We start from the raw sequence: 23,802 nt of genomic DNA, 5'->3' as shown, positions 1-23,802 counted from the left end.
ATAGCTTCACTCTTAGAAAAACAGTTAAAACCAGGACAAATCCATAACAGGATTAATCACCTGCATGAAATATGCAGGGTTGCATTTCTTTCACTACTCTCTGTGTCAAGTTTTTGTATCAATCTCTTAAGCACTCAGTTCTGTCGTGTTCTCTTTACACATTCATCTCATCTTGGGAGAAAGATAGCTGCTCCTAGAAGTAAATGTCTGGACATTGGAGGTAACTATGAATTTTTTATCTGTTCTTCATTGTTCATTCACATGAAACTATGCATACCTGCATGACTTTCATTGCCTTTTTATTTCTTTTAGAAAAGAGGTTAATTTAGTCAGTTCTGAAAGGTCACAGTGAAGCAGTATGTGGGGAAGAGCATGAATATTTTCAAATAACAATGATATAGACAATTGGCTCTGGCTCCACAGTGCAAGATCCAATATTTATTCTATTTGCAATGTTTGGCAATTAAAATTACTTGGACATAGCCATCCCACCTTTTAACAGTGTAATGCTTTAGTCGTTGGACTAATTTCATACTCTTTTGTTGTAGTGCAGAGGAATCACCTGTAAACAAGATAAGAAAGAAATTGAGGGCATGGTGGAAACATTCACTGGAGCATGATCAGAAAGCTTAAGAAATAAGTCCTGACTTCCATCAGAAGGGACATAGATTCTTAGATCTGGGAGAACAGTGGAGGCTCAAGATGGGAACTGGATAAAGAATTCAGTTCCACATAGTATAAAGAGAAAACATGCTGCTGGATTCTGAAAGAAATCTGACATTCAAGTGCTACAAGAAATTTGAACTTGGAGGTTACCAATATGGAAAGACTTACACACACACACAAAATCTTATTTTGATAGTGACAAGGCAAAAAACATCTTTGTAATGGATTGAAGAATCAAGGGAGTTCAGTGTGTGTAATGCAGTGCGGATTGGTATGGTTTTTTTGTAAGAAATGATAAGTGTCATGGTTTAAGCCCAGCAGACGACAAAGCACCACGAGGCCACTCACTCACTCCTACCCCCAGGAGTAATGAAAAACTTGTGAGTTGACACAAGGACAGGGAGGGAATCACTCACCAGTTACGGTCATGGGCAAAGCAGACTCAACTTGGAGAAAAAACAAAATCAATTTAATTTGTTACCAATCAAATCAAAACAGGATAATGAGAAGTAAACCCAAATCTTAAAATGCCTTCCCCCCACCCCTCCCTCCTTCCTGGCTCAACTCCACTCCCAGTTCTCTCTACTTGCTCCCCCTCAGCAGCGCAGGGGGACAGGGAAGAGGGGTTGGCGTCAGCTCATCACACGTTGTCTCTGCCGCTCCTTCCTCCTCAGGGGGAGTACTCCTCACTCTTCCCCTGCTCCAGTGTGGGGTCCCTCCCACGGGAGAAAGCCCTCCATGAGCTTCTCCAACATGGGTCCTTCCCACAGCTTGCAGTCATTCAGGAACTGCTCCAGTGTGGGTCCCTTTCTGCAGGCTGCAGTCCTTCAGTCACAGACTGCTCCACCGCGGGCTTTCCTACGGAGTCACAGCAGCCTTCTTCAGGGGCATCTGACTGCTCTGGTGTGGGCTCCTCCCCAGGCTGCAGGTGGGCATCTGCTCCCCCGCTCCCCTCCACGGGCTGGGGGGGAACAGCCTGCCGCCTCACCACGGGCTGCAGGGGCATCCCCTCCTCCCCCGCTCCTCCTCCCCTCCTTCCGCACTGACCTCGGTGTCTGCAGAGGGTTCCTCTCACATCCCACTCCCCTCTCCGCTGCAGGTTCCCCCTCTTAAATCTCTTCTCCCAGAGGCGCTACCACTATCCCTGATGAGCTTGGCCTTAGCCAGAGGCGGGTCTGACCTGGAGCCAGGGAAGCTTCTAGCAGCTTCTCACAGGAGCCACCCCTGTGGCCCCTGCCCTGCTACCAAAACCCTGCCACACAAACCCAATACGGTAAGGAAGGTGAAAAGTTTGGTGTGTCAATACTTTTGTCGGTTCTGAAGTTGCTGGTCTTAATTGTGACTATATAGATGTGCTCTTGCTACCTTAACAGTTAGGCAGACAGGGTAGCCTGATAGCCTGAGTCCCAATCCCTCTGCAAGGTCCATGTAGTTACTTTGGTACCTGCTTGAGGCATCTGTGGCTAATGGTTAACTGTGCTACCTTACCTAAATTAAAACTGACTAGAACATGTGTCTGTGACTGTAATTACAGGAGTGACTGCAGTATGGGTAAACTCAAAGGTGAGGCGTGCTTTTGTCGCTATTTGAAGTGTTGGGATTCTTTTTCTGTGCTATAAATATGCACATGCGTAGGTTAACCTTATGCACTCAGAAGGAGAAGAATTCTGTAGTTTGCATTTTGTTTGCCTTGTTAAGTCATATAGTCAGGCATTATAAGTTTGTTTGTTTTTTTAAAATGACTGGTAATTTGTAACCTTATTCTCAGCATGATAATTTCTGTGAAATAACAGTGGTTCTTAATTATGGAAAGTGAAGTGTTTCTTTTTAAAATTAAACTACCTTAGATTTTGTTTTTCATGACATTTCTTACTTCTGATTTTATATTTATAACATAAAGTAATTTAAGGACAAAGCAGTTCTTTATACATTATATTAATGTCTTAATTCTTAGCATCTACATATACCTGCATATAGCTCTTTTGTCTATAGGAAGGGACAGTTGCAAACATCCTACTACTTGTCCTAGTAGCAGGAGACAACAGCAGAGAAGCCAGTACACCAAATAAGTTTTCAGAACTTTCAAAATAAACAGAAGACACAGATTACTTCATAATGTTTCTAGCTTCTGATATCAAGTAGAATGTCGCAGGTAGGATTTCCTCGACTAATACAGGCTCCTGTATTGGGAAGAGTGGGAACTATACTTCTTTTAACTCCGTCCAGGAGAGGTATTCCTGTATACCAGTGTAGAGTTAATTAAATAAGCACAGCAAAAGAGCTGTCATATCTGCTGATGTTATGCTACAATCTGATAGAAAAGGTCAAAATGTACATATGAACATACCATACTAGTGTCTATTGAGGAGGGAGAAAGCACAGAAAAATTTAAACATTGTATTCTTCATCATTTACTGTATTGCTGAGGTTAAGGCCAAATACATAAAAAAATACATCTGGTACACCAATATGCTTTTCTTTGCTGATTTCCATCTCTGTCAGTAATAATTTTATATTGCTTTTTCTCCCCACTTCCCTTTTCCTTTGGTACCCTATATTGCATTATATTGTATTATGACAGTGAAAAGCCCTGTTAAGAATAATGAAAACCAAAACTTCAAATACTTTATTTTTTATGGAGTTTTTTGAAAGCTGTCTACTTCAAGAAAGAGCCTTGGTATTAGAAATGAAAATATCAAAACATAGCTTCTAAATATTTACTGCTAATTCTAATTAGAATTTTTTACAGTTGTGTGCGCCAGCTTTTGACACAGTGATATGCAAAATTATTGAAGCTCCGGAAGCTGCTTTTCTAAAGGCCTTCATTGAAGTAACAATACACATAGTAGTTGATTCTTGTGATTTATGATCAATACAGTAATTAATTCAAGAGGTTTTACTATTATTCTATATGGTGCATTGCATGATAAGGAACACAGAGTAAATTACAACTTTCCAGACATCCCTTGGGAGCAAGCAACTTTTATACATACTAAAGCCAAGGATTTCAAACATTTTTCATTTCTAATGAACTTATGTGACTGACTGCTCTATATTCATATATAAAGGTCTTAATTTTACTTAAATCTTTACTTAAATCTTAAATAGACCTGAGATTCATCTTGGTTTGTGTCATCACTCTGCATTGTTTGACCAGCAATTTCTGCTTCTCTTTTGCTTTTCAGCATTTTTTTCATGAAATGAACCATGTTTTCAGCTTGTTTTTTATTCCTGTCTTTCCACAGCCCAATTCCTCTTGTGTTTGGATATGTGAGGCCAACTGTTTTGTGTTCTTTTTGGTAACCTGCTATATTCTTTGCATTCCCAGCTTCAGTAGTCTAACCTCATATGAATTTCTTTCAATAGTTTTAGTTTTGTTGTGAGAAATTTATTTCTGGTAGTCTTATTGTATACAGAACGAAAAATCAGAGAAAAATCAAGAAGGTTTGCCACAATGGAGATTTTACTCTAGTTTTGTATGATCCCTGTGAGCAGATTGTAGCTTTGATGATGCACGACAATGACTGATCACTAGACATTTGCTACATTTCAAATACACCATTGCGATTCAGATGTGTAGAAATTTGACTTCATAGAGAGCAAACCCAGGTTCTCAATTCTCTGCAGAAAATATTCATCCATTTTAAAGTATGCTTTCAAGAGGTTGCTGAAGCCTTATACGTAAAATACATTTTCCTAGATTTCTAATTTTTAAACATGCCTATCACTTAGATGTAAACATATCTACACATATTTAGTGTTATATAAATGAATAATTTAAGTGAATATTATAATTAACATGGCTTCAGAATTCAATTCCATTTAAATTCCATTTAAATGGACACACACAATATTAATTATAAACCTTTGAATTATGATAAAGGGCAATATATTTTGCAGAAATAATTTATTATAATTTCATAGAAGATAACTGCATTCGATACATACCTCTCAGCGTCAAAATGAGCAGTCCTTATTCAGTACACTTGTGCAATGCAAGCTGATTTCCTTAGAGAAAAGAGTGTTAATTAAACCAACATTTTGTAATACTGATAGGCAGAGGACTGCAATTTTCAGAGACTAATAACTTTGCCAAATAGCTACCAGTTTTCGCTGACACTCTAAAGATCTGAATGTAGTTTGTTTGTTTGTTTTTCTTCACCCTAATAGAAGTATTATCCTTGTTATAAGGAGATAGGGCTTAAACTGGAACATTTTTCAGCCCTCTCATTCAATTCATGAGCACAAATCTCTACAGAAATTTTGTAAATATAGTGACAGTAACCACTATAACGCCTCCCTATGTTTTGCAACATATGTAAGTAGCATAATACTGGAAGTAAGGAAATTGAGACGTGGAGGTTAGATAATTTGCCTGAAGCTGAACAACAACCAATTAGCAGAGATGGGATTAGAATTACAAAGTCTTGGCTCGTGGCCCTCTCTTCTGTCCAGTAGCCAGCCGTCACTTTCAGTGCTTTTGGCTTCCAATTTTATCTCTTGAGACCAAACTTCAGTGAATTTGTTTTCTGAATCTTCTTACTACTTGGATATGAACTGAGAAGGGAACCATGACTAGGACTGATACTACTTTTCGGTTTTATAATAATTGTAAAGAATGTATTTGCCTGTGAAAGAAAAATGCAATAATCCTTATTGGTAGCTATGTTTCAGTAATTTTTACTTTTATTTTAAAGATGGGCATGAATTGTTCTTTCCAATTATGATGGAGGTTTCAGAGTAAAAGTCTCTATGACAGGGCAAATGTAAATTAGTTTTTTTAAGGAAGAAGGCTTCATTGTGTCCTACAAAACTCTTGCAATCTTGTATTTTGTAATCTTCTAAAACACCAACTATGCCTTAGAAATGGTAGATTTGATGAAATTGTAGAATGTAATGCAAATACTTAGTGTCAAATCACTGACTTGAAAATGTATTACAGACCCTGCTAAGGTCACCTCGGCACATTGGTATTTCAGTGGTACAGTCATTGTCTCAACTGAGGGGGTGTCATCCACTGTAAAAATATAATCACTCCACAGATAAGGCATCATATAAAGCCCAGCTGAATTAACTTTTTTGATTCTGTGTTGCCCTCACTGACTCTCTCAGGACAACATGCCTGAACTGTTCTAGATAGTTCCAGTTTGGTCTGTTTAGCTTGGTCGCAGAACAGCTGTGGACTGAGCAAGAGGAGCATAAGACAGGGGCAACATATGAGAGGAGAATAAGAATGGAATAAGAGACCCTGTGTTTGGGCCACTGTTGCTTTTCTCAAGAGAGCATAAAGCAGAATTGTGGTATTTGATGGGAATTCCTTCTAAGGGAGCTGACCAAATAAAAGTGAGCCTCCTCACAATCTGTATATACCACCTTAATAAAAATCACTTAGCAGTGCTTTTAACTTTGACACTGTAAATAACCTGCATGAATGAAGGAAAATAATTTCTGGCTTTTTCAATTGAGTAAAAGAAAAGCTTTTTATTCAATGGCATAAGAACCTGGAGAATGCTAGTGTAAGATTTCCTTTTACAGCATGGTATCTGACCACACATAAGACTCTTACTCCTCTTCCACCCTGAATTTGTCATTATGTACCCCCCTTAAATATCATGCCCTAGACTGAATGTCAGTTCCATGTAGTGTTATAATTTCTTGGTATCTCTGTTTTTTTAAAGAAGAATAAATTTATGTTAAAGAGAATGGAAGATACCATTGGTGAGATATAGATGAGATAGGCATAAGCTAGACACAGTACTGTGGGTCAGGATTATCTGTTTAGGTGTATTTTTAATCACTGCAAATTATATGAAAATCACTTTAGTAACATGAATAACCATGCAAGATTCTTGTAAAGCAAGTGCAATGCCATAGTGACATACAAGGTGTCAAGTAATTGTACTCTTCAGTGATTTCAGGTAATAGATTGCAGAACATCATTGTACGAAGTGCTGTCATGTATTAGAATTAAAACAGAAATGGACTTGTAGTAATTGGAGGTTTACCTTTATGTGGTTATATGTTCCTTTTGGTTATGTTTCTACTATTTAGTTGAATTTTTGAGCTAGTTACAACTTTGTTGTGCATACCTTTATATGAGGTTTTAGTTCTCACATTCTTGAATGTATATAATATACTTCAGATTTCTGCTGGCATAACTTCATTGGAGAGGAGTTAGAGCAATATGGCTCCTGTAGAAGAAGTTCATAGAGCAGATGCAGTTTTAACTTCAAAACTGCACTTCAGGAGTAGTATTTTTTGCATATTGGTAGTGCGTTGTTCTTACTGACAAGAAAACGTGACTTGTAGGAGCTTGTATTCACAGCAGGAGCTATACACAGTAGGGTACTTGTGTAGCACCCAAAACAGACAGTATCAAAAATGCTGCCAGTGTAAATACATTCTAATCAGTGCTTTTATATCTGCATAACCATATCCCAGAGCAGGCTACTTGTACTGTGTTAACCATACTGATGTATCTTCAGTGACTTGTAGGCAAGGAACTTGGACGATCCACTGGGGCCTTTAGTCACTGAATCTCACATACCTATAGTTTTCTGAACTAGTTTATGAATGTCTGCTTATGCCTCAGTAATATCATCTTACAGGCCACACTAACCTGTCTTTTGGTACAGCTGAGTCTGGGCTGCATATTGTGGCTCTCACAGCGTTGCTGGTAGGAGGAGCATATGTTCTCTCTACTTGGCTGGACTTACAATTTAGGTATCATATAATTGGTTGTTGTAGGCAAATGGTAAATATTTTACAACTAATAGAGAGAGATGATTATCGAGTTCTGGGATTAAGTAGTTCCAACCTAGTAAGAAGGAAAGAAAGATTTATAAGTCTCTACTAAATAGTATTTTTTTATTTTATGGCAAACTTAATGATACATTCTTTATTAACCACTTTAGCTCAATAAATTATGCTTATGTCAAGTCATGCCATCTCTTAATGCTGGTTTGCAAATAGAAACATCTTAAATCCCTTAATGCCCCAGACTGTATATGTCATATGGACTGTAAGATTTGATTAGCCTCATGCACACATTTGTCCCAAGTAACAACAGTCTGCCTCTCAGCAGTTTAATAGTTTAACCCAACAAAGAAAGAAGTATAAACCTATGTGTTTACCACCAAGGCAGGACATGACTCTGGCCACAATGCTTCAAAAGAGAAGATATAAACCACTTTGTCACTAAATTGAAGGTCAGTTATTATATTTGAGACAGGTTTGATGAATCTAAAGGTCACCTTCATACACCCTAGGAACAGATTGGGTATATTCCTTGTCTGTTGGGGATGAAAGCTGGGGTCTAGTATTTAGCCAAGGACTTGGTCCCCAAACTAAGCCTCTTCATCTTATCTGGAAACAGAAGTGGAGAAGGAAGGTGTTTTGGTTTTGGTAACTACATCAGAAAGGTTGAGTGATTTCAAATCTTCTATCAGTCACCACCCATGTCGTTATAAACTTTGATAACATACATATTTTGAGTTTTATAAATTTTTCTTGCTTTTACCTTCTGCTGGCTTGACCTAGGGGTGATTTTACAGTCAGTGGATAACATTAATGCATTTCACCCATATAGGCATATTGTACAGAAGACTAGGATCTTAGGTCACTACAGGAGCATAGTCACAGATAGTAGCAGAATTCTTTTCCCCTTTGATGTGCTGGTCAGCTGGGGTGTTGGTAACAAGGCAGTTTGCCGCTAATGTTGGAAAAGAAAGGTGATGCTTAGATGAAAGTAAGTCATGTGGTCTGTTACGAGGCAGAATTTTATTAATTTCTCTTCTGCTTGAACAAGAGTTATGAGAATTTGCTTATATAGATGCCTTGTCAAGCATTAACACTGAACCATATTTAGTATCTGGAACTTGATAGCTTGATGGTTTCTTTTCTCTTTGAGTCAGTCTTATCATTAGATAGGTGATTTTGCTTTCACATTCGCTAATCAGCAATCTGCCCTTTGTATAAATGGCCAATTATGCATTTTGTTGTGTTTAGATAAATAAAAAATAAGTGGAAGCTTAACTCAGTTGTTACAATGCCCCAGTTTTATTCCTCCTCGCTTTGGTATCTGTATTTTGAGGGGTTTAGTAAGACTGAAACACCAATAAAGGCCATTTCTCTAGTCATAATCCAGATACTGTCAGTTGCTAATTGAAACTCTTACCTGTAGGATCTTGTTATTTCCCCTTTTTTCTTAGAGCAAAACTCCTCTGGAAAGAGATCAGCTTGCTTGGCATTTTAGGATCCACTGCTTCTACTTTGCATATTGAAAAGGAGTGTCAGCTCTCAGTTACCAAATAATTCATATGCAGTGTGCAGACATTAAAATTTGAAAAAAGAAGCAGTAGAGAGCTTTGAAGCAGAATTTCCTTTCATTAAATTAGTGAATATGACAAGGTTATGTAATGTTCCTGGGGGATGAAGTGGTGCACGTCACTAACGTTTTAGATTCAAGAGGCTTTATGCTTTTCATTTGCTGCTGGAAGAAGGCTTAGTACTGGATTAACTAGCAAGTTCCTCTTTCTAACTCAGGTATATTAAGCCCTACCCAGATTTTACATATACTGTATGTGATATACTATGTACACACACAAGCTTATATCTATTTTGCTTTGTATTGTGCATTTGAGCACATGTGCTGGTGTATAACTTAAAGTCACATGTGCAGTTGGGCTAAATTTACAGTGTTGGAATTCCTATAGACATGAGGAAAGAGAAAAAGAGAATTCTTGCCCTCCTGTGCATTTACTGCTTAGTGGGTACTAAATGCTATGCCTACATCTTTCAGTGCTCAGGTTAATCAAATGCTAGAACCAAGCATCCTGATGCTCTTTTCTTAAACTAGTGTAAACCAGAATTCTTGTGTATAAACAACTGAAGAGACACTGGAGTAAATAAGGAGAGATTTGGAAACAAATGTGTAAAATTTTCATTTTCTGTAGTGATATTTAAAAGAAGGTTAAAGTTTGTAGTGAAGGTAATGGGTGTGTAGCACTGGCAGGTAAAGCTGTGTATGCAGCTTGGGGATGGAAGGCAAGAGGAGATGGGGTTGAGAGCAGGTCTGGCTTTGGGAGCCTTCTCCTTTGTTCTGGTCATCGAGGAGGCTGGCTTCAATGGCCTGTCAGCCCTGGCTTCCCATTAGTCTTAGTGCAATAGCACTGCCACAGCAGTAGTTAATGGCTGGTCTCAGTTTTGCAGTAAGTGTTCTAATAATTTACCATGAAACCAACTTAAATTGTTACCAGGTTGCCTGCAACAGTTTTAAAAGTACTGCAATAAATTCTTCAGCTTTGTCCTGCTTAGGCTATAAACATATTGGTCTATAGTATTAATAAAAGGCTTTTTCACAGTTTTTTTGCATAGGTTCTTCATATTTGTGAAAGCCTTTTTCTTTCTCCTAGTTATTACAAACTGTAAATGAGTATGGGAGTGTGTGGGGGGTAACATTAGTTGGCAAATAAATGTCTGCTGCTGTCTGTGTTGGTTTGTATTCCTCCCGTGTCCCTAGGGCTCAGATAATGTCTGTGTCTAAAAATGCATACATAATCCACAATGAAATGAGCTGGTACCAAGGTTTGCACAGCCTAGAGGTACAAATTAGGAATGTGCTATTTTAACATTAGACTTTTTGGAAAATGTAACCTACCTATTCTACCTTTAAGGTGTTACTTGTAAATACATCATTTGATTTCATATTTCAGGGAAGAATAAACCCAGTGGTCAGCCTAGTAAACTGACACTGTGCATTGCAGAAAATTTGAAAACATAAAGATTGGCTTGACTTTTAATATTTTCCTTGAGAGATCAGGAAGTGATAATCTTTTTTTTGAGCTGCTTACTAAATTTGTAGGCTGGGTATGCTCTGACTGATGGACGGCTGGGGAACTGGAGTTGACTGCCAAGCTGGAAAAAAAAAAACAAAACAACCACCCCCCAAAAACCCCATACATTTTTTGACATAATTGTTTTTTCTGAGTGCTTTTGTTTTTAGAAGAATACAAGTAGCAGAAAGAAGGTGGGAAGATAAATGTTTTGATTATATTTTATGAGCATTGTTGAAGGGGCTGGGTGTTTAAGAGGATGTAGCAATGCCTGTAAAGTGAAATAGCTTAGTTTTGGGAAACCTGTATTTGTACCTGCAAACAATTTTTGTGAACCAAATGGATCAAGGTCTTCAGCTGGAATTAGTTGACATAGCTAGATTGCATTTAGTAGTTGAAAGATGAAAAACTGTTACTTTTCATTCACAGGATAATAAAACTATTCAGCTGCTCAGAGTATGATGACATTTGAAGATTGTGTTGTTGCTATTCTTCTTGCTGAAGAATGTAAGGATAATGCACTTTTAAGATGTTTACAGTGAGAAACAGGAAAATTTCACCAGCTTGTGACTGACAAACAAGAGCCTGTAGGAACATACCAGTTGGTAACTTTGGGATTTCTTTATGCAGATGTCATGAATACAAATTGTCGCTTGTCTATATAGAAATAAAAACCTAATTAACTTTCTTACATAGCCAATTTGCAGGTCCACTGTAAGTGCAGGTTAGAATTAATGCAAAACAACTGCTTATAACAACGATCAGTCTAACTGATGTCACAAATTATGATTAATGAGTGAATTAGCAGTGAATGCTGTAAATGAGTGTGCTTTGAAAACTGTTTTTAATAAGTAAATGAGCACAAAAAGCTTTTGTATTAAATATTATGTATATATGTATTATAGGTTTTTTTAGTATATTAACTCCTAGAGGAAATGTGAAAAGAATAATAACGCATGTAATTTGTAATGTATCTATACAGTGTCAGGCTGAGATTGCGTGCAACATTTGCCTGTTTGTTCATATTTACCGGGACAGGAGCCTTCACCATTATTGAATGTGAACCTGTTTATGGCCTGTTTACTTAGCATATATAGGAGTTTCTGATAAGTCAGTGGGATGCAGTGAATATTGCAAAATGGGATGTGGGGTGAATAAACGTGGGGTTTTTTTTGTTTGGGGTTTTTTTTTCCCTTTTTTTCCTTTTCACCCTGTGTAGGAATTTTCTGACTGTATAATTTGGCATAAGAAGAATATCTTCAGAATTCATAACTAGGAATGAGTCCAGTCACATACCCCACTGAAAATTGATGTCATTAGACCAGTAATACATAAGGGCTCTTAAAAGTGACAGTGATTCTTGTGATGATGTGTGTGCAGTATCTCAAAGTGCATGGGCACCTGCCAGACCACTTTGTTTACTCTGTGCTCAACTTGCATTTCTCAGTGTCAGATGAAAAGGTTTCATGGGAACAGTTGTGCCTGTATCATCTTCCAACTTTTATTGCTACAAAACAAGTCACCAAAAAGTTAGTGTAATTTTTCAGAAGTCTCCTGAAACATCAGTATATGTTAATTTACAAGTAAATGGGGTGTTTGAAAGAAGCATCTTAGCGTATTTAATTTTTTCTGATGTCTTTCTTATTTTATTCACATTTGTTATGAATGCTGACAAAGGATATGATAGGATATGATTTTGGGAAATTTTTATTCTCATATTGGAAACTTTTTCATATTTCAGGCATATGATAAAATTTAATCATAAGCTGAATTATGATACGCTAGGAACTTCCATACACCCCAAACAGAGGGTCTAGAAACAAATACATTAAGGTCTGCATTCTCTGTATATCTTGTCTATAGTAGGTCTACATGCTGAGCTTGCTGTACTTGGGCTGCAGACATCCCATTAGCTCTCACTTTACCTTTAAAGAAGGTGAAGTCTTATCCTCATATCCATCTCTTAATTAGAGGAGTTATGTCCATAAAAATGTCTCTACACAAGAAGAGCTGTCAGTAGCTGCGGAAAGAAGGGGGCTGAACTACTAATTTCCAAAACATTTTGTCAGACATTTTATTTGAGTGCAGAGGAAAAGTATTACATGTCCTCAAAGCACAGCACAGAGTATAGAACAGCAAAATTAAAACAGTTAGATTATTCTGTAACATGATGAAATGTGATTTAGTTAATTCCATTCACTACTTCAGAATTGTACTTAAACTTACGAAAGAGAATGTGGAAGTGCAAAAGAGAAGACAGACATGTCTTATGCTCATGCAAAGCTATGAAAACATTCCAATCCAAGTGAGTTATTTTAGTGTCATGTTATAAATATATTTCATGGAGCTTCAATACACAAAAAAGGACAGTTCTTTCTGGATAGTGGTAAACTATTTCAGAACTTCCTGTGCCCCTGGGGGGACAGCTTGACTGCTTGTTGAAGCAGCAGCCTAACTTCTGTGGCTTTAATCTCCTTGAAACAAACAAATTAAAGCTCAGTATATTTAAGGTGAGCTAGCAATAAATTAAATTTTCCCTCATATATTAGAGTGTAATTTACCGTAGTTAACAGTTGTTGCCTGAGCTTCTCAGGAGTCCCAGCAAGAAGTCCATAACAAGCAGCAGAGCCCTCAAGCCTTGGATGGCAAAGCTTGTGGTACTCTCTATTAGTCCAAGTTATGGAAATCTTCTGCTGTAAAATTTTTTCCTTGACAAGGTACCAACATTCAGTATCAGCACAAATATCTGAGTAGGCACTGTTAGATAAACAGCCTGAAACAAACAAAACTTGTGTTGTTTGCATTTAATAGCCAATATTGCTGTAATTTTGATGGTACACACAAGAGAGTTCAAATCCAGAAATATGAGGTGCTGATTTTAACTGAATTTTACTTTTGTTATTTTAATTTCATTTTTGTTATTTTAATTGCAGCTATTGAAATGTGACCACGTAGAGTTTCAAAAGTGCCAAAAAGCTATGATATCATAGTTGGTAAGATATTACATCTGATTTTTTTGGCAGATTTAATTGAACTGGAAGGTTCCCATGTAGATTGTTGCTGTGTTTAATGAAGTGGGCTGCAGAGAGTTTTTGTTGGACTCTGCACTGCTGTTGTTAAGTGAGGTTGAAAATAGTTGTCAGTTCTCAATAAAAATTGCCCTCATGTTAATAAGCATGAGGCAGTGTAACTGTGTTTGCTATCAGAGTGCCTAGTAGCTTAGGTCAGAATCAATGTCAAGAAACTGACAACATTAATTGTTAATTTATGTCAAACCTTAATTAACAACCTTTATAAAGATAAAGACAACAAATACTACTTTTCATTTCTGTTTCTGTTGGTCTGATGATGGTCACTTTGTATGTAATGAGATGAACATGCTGATTGAATAATGAAAAGATGGATTGCATAATACCTGTTTTTCTCCATGGCTGGCTGGCTATCACCATAGTCTGAGCACCTCTTGACTGTAAATGAGTTTATCCTCACAGCACCTATTGAACATGCAGAGATTATCCTTCTGGGGCAGCTGCTGAGCCTGAAGCGGAGAATTTAACTGGTTTGCCAAATTAAATTCAATTTTGTGAATTTAAAGATGAACAGCTGAAAAAGGCCATTGTATGCATTAAAATGTCTGAAGTGTACAGGACTACTAGAAGTTTTCTGTTTCAGATGAAATTATTTTTGTTCTAATAATAATTTACGTTCTCTGATATCATATGATACCTTAAAGATAACTGTCTAACTTTCAAGATTAGGCACTGGAGAAGAGTTGTGGCAGTGTTTTTTTACACGAATTACTTACTTATGCAAAAGGAAACTTTGACCAGCCACATACCTTATTTTTTCAGCTGGATTATGGTCTAAGTGTAACACAAACAAACATCATCACGGTTCCCTTCTATACTAGAATGTGAAGCTTTTTTTTTGATGTAGATAATTAGCAGTCTTTACATACAATAATGTGGTCCTTACATACAATCTTAAAACCTTTTTTTTCTTGAAAAATGTCTACAAATAGGGAATCACATCATTATGTAATAACTGTGCTTGTCTTTTGCCTCTAATGCTTTGTGGCAAGTGTTGTTAGTTAAAAAACAACAGCTTTACTAATTGTCAGTCCAGCAAAAGTTCACATAGGACTGGAAAAATACTGTTCTTCTTCAGGTAGCTACCAAAGCCACATTAAGTATTCAGCCCTGTTTCTGCAACTCCACTATGTAGATAGAGCTCTGCAGAAGCTAGTAAGCAATTTTCATAAAGAGTGATAGCAGTTACAGTCCTTTACCAGATTTCACCCAGTCCTAGATAAAGGAATCATCAGAAAACTGGTTTTACCTCTAACAGCAGTTAAGTTTGGTGGAAAATTTTTAGTTTCCAAAATATTGCTATGTGGATTATTTGATAAACAGCTTTGCAGTTTGCAGAGTGTCCTGGTTTCAGCTGGGATAGAGTTAACTGTCTTCCTAGTAGCTGGTACAGTGCTATGTTCTGACTTCAGTATGCAAAGAATGTTGATAATGCTGATGTTTTCAGTTGTTGCTAATTCATATTTAGACTAAAGTCAAGGATTTTGCAGCTTCTCATGCCCAGCCAGCGAGAAAGCTGGAGGGCCACAAGAAGTTGGCACAGGACACAGCCAGGGCACCTGACCTAAAGTGGCCAAAGGTGTATTCCATACCATGGGGCGTCCCATCTAGTTTAGGAACTGGGAAGGGGGGGTGGGGAATCGCCGCTCGGGGACTGGCGGGGTGTTGGTCGGCAGGTGGTGAGCAATTGCCCTGCGCATCATTTGTACATTCCAATCCTTTCATTATTGCTGTTGTCATTTTATTAGTGTTATCATTATCATTATTAGTTTCTTCTTTTCTGTTCTATTAAACGGTTCTTATCTCAACCCATGAGTTTTACTTCTTTTCCCGATTTTCTCCCCCATCCCACTGGGTGGGGGTAGAGTGAGTGAGCGGCTGCATGGTGCTTAGTTGCTGGCTGGGGTTAAACCACGACAGAGTGTTGGAGATTAGGAGGATTTTGTTTGTTTCTTTTGTGTTCAGAAGCAATAGGAAAGGTAAATTGTCATATGGTGTAAATTAGTGCAAGCTCTCTTGTGTTTACCTGAACAACACTAATGGAGTGTTTGTCTCTGAGTGTCTGATAAGGAGGGAAGGGATTCCGCTTTATTTATCTTCTTTTAATTATTGTTATCATTCATACAATGTATTGCATATTAGTAAAAACATGCCAGCCATAGGTATCATGGTGACTGGCAGTGACATAAAACCTAGTAGTAGAATATGGTGGGGTTTTTCAGTTGGTTGGTTAGTTTTGGTTTTGGTTTGGGTTTTTGGTTTTTTTCAGAGCTAATTTAACATAGTTCAACACAGTCTTTGCTTGTAATTTTTCATTGCTTTTGTTTTGTTTGTTGTTTAAAAATCTGCAGTTCTCCTGGTCCCAAGATAGTTAAGTGTAGTGTTGCACGAATGAATGCATAGCATGGCTCTTAAATTAAGTTGCTTTCCATCCTTGACCCTTGTAATGCATGGCAAAATTCGCAAATTTTCCAAAACAGACCTTGTCTTTACGGGAGTAAGTTACTTCATGGATATTGAAATTATCAGTTGGGCAGTCACTGAATGTATGAGTGAGGCATAAATTTAAAATTTAAAAGCTGTGTATGAGCTACTATGCATAGTAACTCTGTACTTATGGACTTGCCCACGCAATGTTTTTCTTTCGTTTGTTTGACATTCAACACTGAATTCACAAAATGTCAAAAAGAATAAAAAGAGAATGGCAGTGCATCATTTTTCACTTGATCGCACACAATCACAACTTGTGCCACAGAATATCAGCATATCAGATTCAGTCATGTCTTTTTACATATCAGAGCGCTGAGTTAGTATATGCATAGAAAAGGATTCAAAGCTAACAGTTTTGGTGAAATCCAGATGCTCTTCATCAGAATACATTTCTGTCTTTTCTGTGGTCCAGGCATAGAGCCTGTGACTTGGGAAAGGATTTTTAGTTTCTTTGCTCTAAGTGTGTTTTATTTACCATGGTTTTGATAAATCAGAGAAGTTCTTTCATAAATTCCCCATGGCGGCAGTGGCACACTATTTTGCTGTGCTCAGATTTGCTCTTGCATTTGGTTTCAGGTACATGTTCACCAGGCAAAATTAGCACAGCAGATAGTTCAAGGACCCCTAAGCATTCTGGAAGGTTGAGCAATAATAATTTTACCTGACATCTCTGTTAAAGAAAATAGCATGCAGATTTTCAGGAACATTATATTTTTACTGCATTTTTAAAAAATTGTCTTTGTTATTGGTATGTTACACATTAGGGGCAGGGTAAAAAAGACTCAATTCATTTCGTAAACTTAGGACAATCTGCATAATCTTGTATGTAATGTAACAATGTAACAACAATGTATTGACTTTGTTTTATAATAATGGCCACATCATATTTGCTTGGCATTTTAAATTATTTTAGGATTTCTTCCAGTGTTACATATATGCATACTTGTAGTCTGCTTGGTTTCTGACATTTAAATAAACATGCTGACAGGAAGTATTGTCTGTGGAAAGACCAGTTCAGCAGAATAAGGGGTTAGACATCAGAAGTGAAGAGCAGTTGAGAATGGAAAGGAGCTGTCTGCTGAAAGTTGAAGATGAGAGCAAAAATGAATTGCCACAGCTGCTATAAAGGAACTACATATAACAACTTAAAACTGAGGAAGACGATATAGCAATATAGCAAAGACTTGGATTCTTTATCATTTATTAGCCCTAAGTATTCACTTCATATCTTTCAAATCAGCATCTTAAAATGTATTGGATCTCTAAAAATTTCTCAGCTAGGAAAGAGAATGATGTAAATATTTACAGAAACTCTTCAACATTTCTGTACTGTGGTTAGGCATAATGTCATAGGTTTTTATATTAAATCTTTAGAAGTCATGTCTTGTGTTGGTTTAAGTTCGAAAGTTCTGTTTCACCACAAGGCTAATAAATTAATTTTAACTATGTTGTAACAGAAATCAAAGGAAAGAGAATAATTAACTAAAATGCCTTTTCCTGCTTTTAAAATGATTTGTCTGTTTCTCTCTCCTCTCCTGTTGTTGCAATAGTTGGATCTTTTTTCACTTCTTTTTTTCTGACAGAGTAGAATAATTTGGGAGTGAACAGGAGCTATACGTGAAACTGTGCCCAAGCATAAATCTCTCTTCTCTTATAGTCCTTTCTGTGTGGACTCTTAATACATAGTCATTTACCTCCACCACTGCAAACTTACAAATGGTTTCTCCTAAATGTCACTGATTTTAATGGCTTAAAGGTGGGAATCCTGTTTTCATGACAACCTGTGATCATAACATCAAGACATGAATCATGATCTTATTGCAGCTGATTGATGAGCTTATTTTGCAACAGAAGTCAAATTGGATTTTTTTATTTATAATGGTGATAAAATATAGTGTTTGATCTTGCTATTTTGATGCTATTAGATTTCTGTTTTAATATAAATTTCACTAGTAAAATCTCTAGGTACTTTCCTGACCTTTTAGTTATTTTTTTAATGCTTTCTCTTGCAGGTGAATACTGTCACCGGAGGAAAAAAAAACCCGCACTATTTCCTTCTTTTTTTCATTTTGTAACCTTGACATGGCTTATTTTTTATGTTTCCTGCTTAGATTAATTTTGCTAATTGTTTTGTTTGTTTCAGCACCACCAAAGTTTACAAGAACTCCTGTTGACCAGACTGGGGTTTCTGGAGGAGTCGCCTCATTCATCTGTCAAGCCACAGGAGATCCAAGACCTAAAATTGTCTGGAACAAAAAGGGAAAGAAAGTCAGCAATCAGAGATTTGAGGTATTAGGTCCATTGTTCTGTTCCTCTGAAAACCATTAATTCCAACCTCGCTTCTAATCCCAATATGTGTGGTTTATTTTCAGTGATTAAGCAATATAGCTATGACTATTGGGGATAATTTAGTGGAAGCAGTCTTGCAAAGTTTTTATTTTGCAAACTGGTTATGCATAGCGCTGTTAAAGAGAAAATTGCTACTGCTGTTTTCTAAACTAGCATGATGTAACCGGGGAACTTTGATGTGCTTCTGTTCAGCCTGCTATCTTTTCCATGAAGGAGGTGGGGGAAAATTATTTGAGCAGCGATTGCTGTCTCCAGAGAACAAGCCATGTCCTTTTGGACAGTGTGCATCGAACAGACCTAGGCTGCTACTGCTTCTGCTGCCACAATTGCTTACCACTGTTGCAGAGAGAGATGAAATGGACATTGTAGTTCCTGCTGCTGAAGAGGAAATGTAAAACTTGCTTGCTTTTGATTCTTTTCTTAACAATAACCTAGGAAAAGGCTTTAGAGAAAGCTGTTTCCTCTCTCCACTACCTTCGGTTAAAGGAAACAGTGAAGATAATCTGTTCAAAGCATGCTGGTTATTTGGGTGAAACAAGACAACAAATATTATTCCCTCTTTTACTGGCAGGAACAATTAATACCACATATGGATTGACCTTTAACATGAAGAAAAAACTCAGAAAATGGGAGAAGGCTTGTAGAATAGATACCAAAACTTGCATTAAGAGTGTATAATTTTCACTGTGTCTCTTCATTGTTTTCAATATTAAATGAGAGACTTCTGCATTAAGAAAACAACTGTGTGGAAGATGACTAATTTGTATATAAAACAGTTGTGACAAATTTTATGAGTGAAGATCTAAGATATACCTATTAAAAGTTGAATGATAATAAAGTCTTCTGTGTTAATTTTTAATAGTATTTGGGAAGATTGCTTGCCCTGGCTTTCAGGTTAGATTCACATCAGCAGAAAAGAACTGCATTTCTTATATAAGCTCAATTTTCTTTACTCCTTTTTTGTTCAAAAAATATTTAAAGGCATTGGAATTTGTTCATTAACCAATATAACAATATAATTCTTTGCTTGTATATTTACTGCAATGTAAGAAATAAAAGCATGAATTTGAATGCAACCTCCTAGTGCCAAGAACTGTTTGCACTTTGCAGAGCATATGCAGAGCTGTAATTAGCTAGAGGGATTAACTTAGAAATTTTGTCATAAACTCTACACAACTTATCCCTTCTGGTCACAAAATTTTCACTTGAGGTGAGTTCTAAACAGTGAAAGATTGGGCATGTACATGTTTACTGTGTTGATTCAGTTTTATTTTGCAATATCTCGTGGTTTATTTGCTTCATATATTGTTCTCTATGTGCGTATGTACCTGTTTTTAGGGAGAATAAGCAAAAATAAAACAGTTTTATTTCCATAAAAAATATTTGAAGGAACTATAAAAAAAAAATTAAAATGTTTTAAAAATGCCTTCAGTGGACTGTTGAAGCTGTATAACCAAGTGAGATGGAATGTAATTCAAAGAAATAGAAAACACTTACCAAGTATTTTATAATTTTTGTTATAACCCCTGAGCATGGTAGTTATAAAGTGTGCAGAGCACAGCAATATTTTAAGCATCTTTCCTTCCTGTCCAAAGTAAAGCCATTAATTCATGCTGTAGAATCTCTAAATAAGAACAGAACAACAATAGAAACGAGATTCAGAAAAGACACGTGGAACATTTAGGAAACCAGAAACATCTGAGATTATCAACTGCACCAATAAGAGAACAGTTAGTTGGGCTTACTTTTCTCTTCTTTCACATTAATATTTTGTATATATCATTAAGTTTGATTACTTAGTAATACAAGACATGGAAATGTTTTACCTGGCCATCTGTCTTCATAGAAGCCTAGTAAATGCAGCTGGAAAGGAATTAAGTGGGTCATCTAATCCACATGCTTTCTGAGGGATGCTGGGGGTTACTCTTTTTTTTCCCACCAATAAACTTGGACAGCCTCCTACAGTATTTCATGAACCTTGCTGTGATTTTTTTTTTCTCATAGGGAACCTGAACTTTTTTGCTGAAACTTGATGTACATAGCAATTGTCCTATCTAGCAATGAGGGAACAAATATTTTATTCCCTTTCTTGACAGTGGCTGTCGTGGTTTAACCCCAGCCAGCAACTAAGTACCCCGCAGCTGCTCACTCACTCCCCTCTCCCCCCCCCAGTAGGATGGGGGAGAGAATCAGAAGGAAAAAGGTAAAACTCGTGGATTGAGATAAGAACAGTTTAATAAAACAGAAAGCAAGAAAGAATAATAATAATAATAAAATGACAGTAATAACAAAAGGATTGGAATATACAAAACAAGTGATGCACAATGCAATTGGTCACCAGTCACTGACTGATGCCCAGTTAGTTCCCGAGCAGCAATCCCTCCAGGCCAACTGCCTCCCATTTATATACTGGAGATGACATTACATGGTATGGAATATTCCCTTTGGCCACTTTGGGTCAGCTGCCCTGGCTGTGTCCCCTCCCAACTTCTTGTGCCCCTCCAGCTTTCTCGCTGGCTGGGCATGGGAAGCTGAAAAATCCTTGACTTTAGTCTAAGCACTACTGAGCAACAACTGAAAACATCAGTGTTATCAACATTTTTGTCACACTGAATCCAAGACATAACACTATACCAGCTGCTAGAAGGAAAACTAACTCTATCCCAGCCAAAATCAGGACAGTGGCTTGTTTATATATTTTAAGATTATTATTGTTGAATGTGGAATGTTTTTGCTTGCAGGCTAATTCTCACAAATGAGTGAGAATAGTCGTGAGAGCTATACATTGTTTGTAAAATTAAAGGCTACAGTAAGACTTTGTGGGACTTCACTATTAATCTTTCATCTTTTCTTTGTATTGCAAGTACATGCTTTGAACGAACATGATACAGGAGGATACTTTTTTCTCTCCTTGCTTCAAATCAATTCAAATAATATGAATTAGAAAAATCTAAGTTACTCAGAAGTCTTTCTAAGAGGAACTTAAAGAGAAACAGGGGTGGGGTGGGGTGCGGGAGGAGACAAGTTCAAAAAATTTCACCATTCTACCCTGTGGCATGAGGCTGGTTTTATTCAAAATTCTGTGCTTTTTTTTTTAAAAAAAATCATTCAGTAGATGTGGGAGTCGGAGGAATTAGCTATGTGATATGCAGGAAAGGGGAGTACTCATCACAGGAAAAGCAAATCCATTTTATGATACATATTTTGGAGACACCAGACTTGAAACTTAATCTCTGCAATATTTGCCCAACCCAATCTGCTGCAATTGTTTTTATTGGCCATGCAGCTAGGATTATTCAGCATTCAAATTTAAACGATAAGAATATTATTTTTCAGTGTAACAATAGTGATTATTTGGATCCCGTGCTTTCATTTGTTATCTACAAATCATTAGTCTGTCTGCTTTAAGATTGTGAAATTTTCCTTTCCCCCAAAAATGTCAATTTATCAAGAATTCTAGTTATTCTTTTGTTTATGCTAAGGTCAGATGGAGATTTTGTGTTGTCTCGTTTTGTTTAGGACAATGGCTTTACTTAAAGAACAAGGAAAAGTAATACAGCCTGTGGGCTATCAAACCAATTTCTTCTCAGAAAAAAAAAAAAAAGGTTATTATCTTATTTCCTCTTAGACCTCTCCCACTGCTAAGAAGAAACTGAGCAATTCCTACAATACAAATGGGAAGATAATGGGCATACAACCATAGTTCCCATCCCTGTATTTTATTTCTCTCTTCTCTCAACAAATATAGAGATCTAGTAGATTACTTGTGTGTAAGTTAGACAAACAGATACAAGCATGTGTGCAAATATGCATATATGTAAATTGTTTTGTGCAGGTATATATAGATTATGGACAAATATTAATTATTTTGTAAAAAACAAATTAATAATTGTGACTGTCCTTTCTTGATAGGTGCCGTTTACCTGATGATACTACTAACATATATTATTGACAAATAATTTTTTTATTAAAGTAGAATAACTAGATTTATATTATTACTTAATTATTAGGAAGGCTTTTCCAATGCCTGGAGTGCTGCAATACTCACCAATATCTGATGTGATTCTGACTGTGGAAGGAAATAGCCATTCGATTAATTCTGTCTTGTATGAAAATTAATGTTTCTTGTGTAAATATTGCAATTTACAAACTAAACCTTAACGTTTAGCCTTATTATTTAGTCTCTTAATGGGTCACATGTTTTCTAATACATTGCTGGATAAATTTACTTACCTTATGTGGGTTAAATGCATAGCTAAACTGAGTAGTCCTGCCTTGTTGAGAATTGCTGACCCTTTTTCACTTTGGAGCTAAATGAATGAGTGAACTGTACTCTGTGAGTAGAGTGGGAATATAGCCTGCAGCAATTAAAATGAATGTAACTGGCATTTGAAGGTAGAGTACTTAAGCTAAGAGAATGGAGAGAGATTGGTGGTGAACGTCAGGATAAAGAGCATTAAGTTACAGAATCCTTTCTTACAGCCCTTGTTAGCTGAGGGTTTTTTGTTTTCATTTTTCATCCTGGCTTTTCTTGAAACTAGCTTAGAGTGGCCATCGAATACTCACTGAACAGTAATGTATGTTACAAGGCATTGCCACTTAGACATTTACCCATCTATGTGGAATTTGTCCTGGTATGCGTATTTGAAAAAATACCCTGGCTTTGATGACATGAATACGAACAGGTCAATGTTCATGAACAGATTAACTGAGGGATAGGCATTTGTTACAACATCTGTGACAGCTTTTGTTTCCTTCTATAGGTAATAGAGTTTGATGATGGATCTGGATCAGTTCTCAGAATACAACCACTGCGCACGCCGCGAGATGAAGCTATTTATGAATGTGTGGCTTCCAATAGTGTTGGTGAAATAAGTGTGTCCACAAGACTCACTGTTTTACGTGGTAAGTTCTTCCTAAACATAACCAATTTAATTCATAGACCTGAAAGTGTTATGTTGTTGTAAAAGAGAGGTTTCTCTCCAGGAAAGGTAAGTACAGGTCTTTCCAAATGAGCTTTGTTATAGTCCTGATGCTGTTAAATATAAACTTTTTCACATAATACTTGAATATTGTGTTTCTGATTTTTGACCGTAAGATGGTAATGTGAGTATGTGGGGTGTGACAGATTAGAGTGAAGAACAGAAGTAAGAAATAAATGAAACAGGAGTGCCACGCACAACAGGTTATTATATCAATTATTGATCAAAACCCAATGCTTTATGAATGCATTTGTTTTACATTTTAAGTGCTGTCCTGGGTAGCTTAGCTCTGTGTGATCAGCATTTACACAGAAATTTGCCCAATTAACAGTGACCTTGAAAAGTTGCATAATGGTTTTTAGATGAGGTTAAGTTGCTACAAGATTTTCCCCC

General features: G+C 36.8%; 1 protein-coding gene across 2 annotated transcripts in view; it reads left to right on the top strand.

Annotated features, from left to right (window-relative positions):
* The window catches only part of PTPRD (protein tyrosine phosphatase receptor type D), a 376,703-nt gene that overhangs the window by 135,369 nt on the left and 217,532 nt on the right, over positions 1 to 23,802 (top strand). For both annotated transcript variants that reach the window (XM_075021650.1, XM_075021649.1), the window contains exons 3-4: positions 18,222 to 18,367; positions 23,191 to 23,332. In XM_075021650.1, coding sequence (XP_074877751.1) covers positions 18,222 to 18,367; positions 23,191 to 23,332 — 288 coding nt within the window. The remainder of the gene's footprint in view (positions 1 to 18,221; positions 18,368 to 23,190; positions 23,333 to 23,802) is intronic.

The sequence above is a fragment of the Buteo buteo genome, chromosome Z, assembly GCF_964188355.1.
Source record: "Buteo buteo chromosome Z, bButBut1.hap1.1, whole genome shotgun sequence".
Classification (NCBI taxonomy): domain Eukaryota; kingdom Metazoa; phylum Chordata; class Aves; order Accipitriformes; family Accipitridae; genus Buteo; species Buteo buteo.
This window is presented reverse-complemented; position numbering and strand designations above follow the sequence as displayed.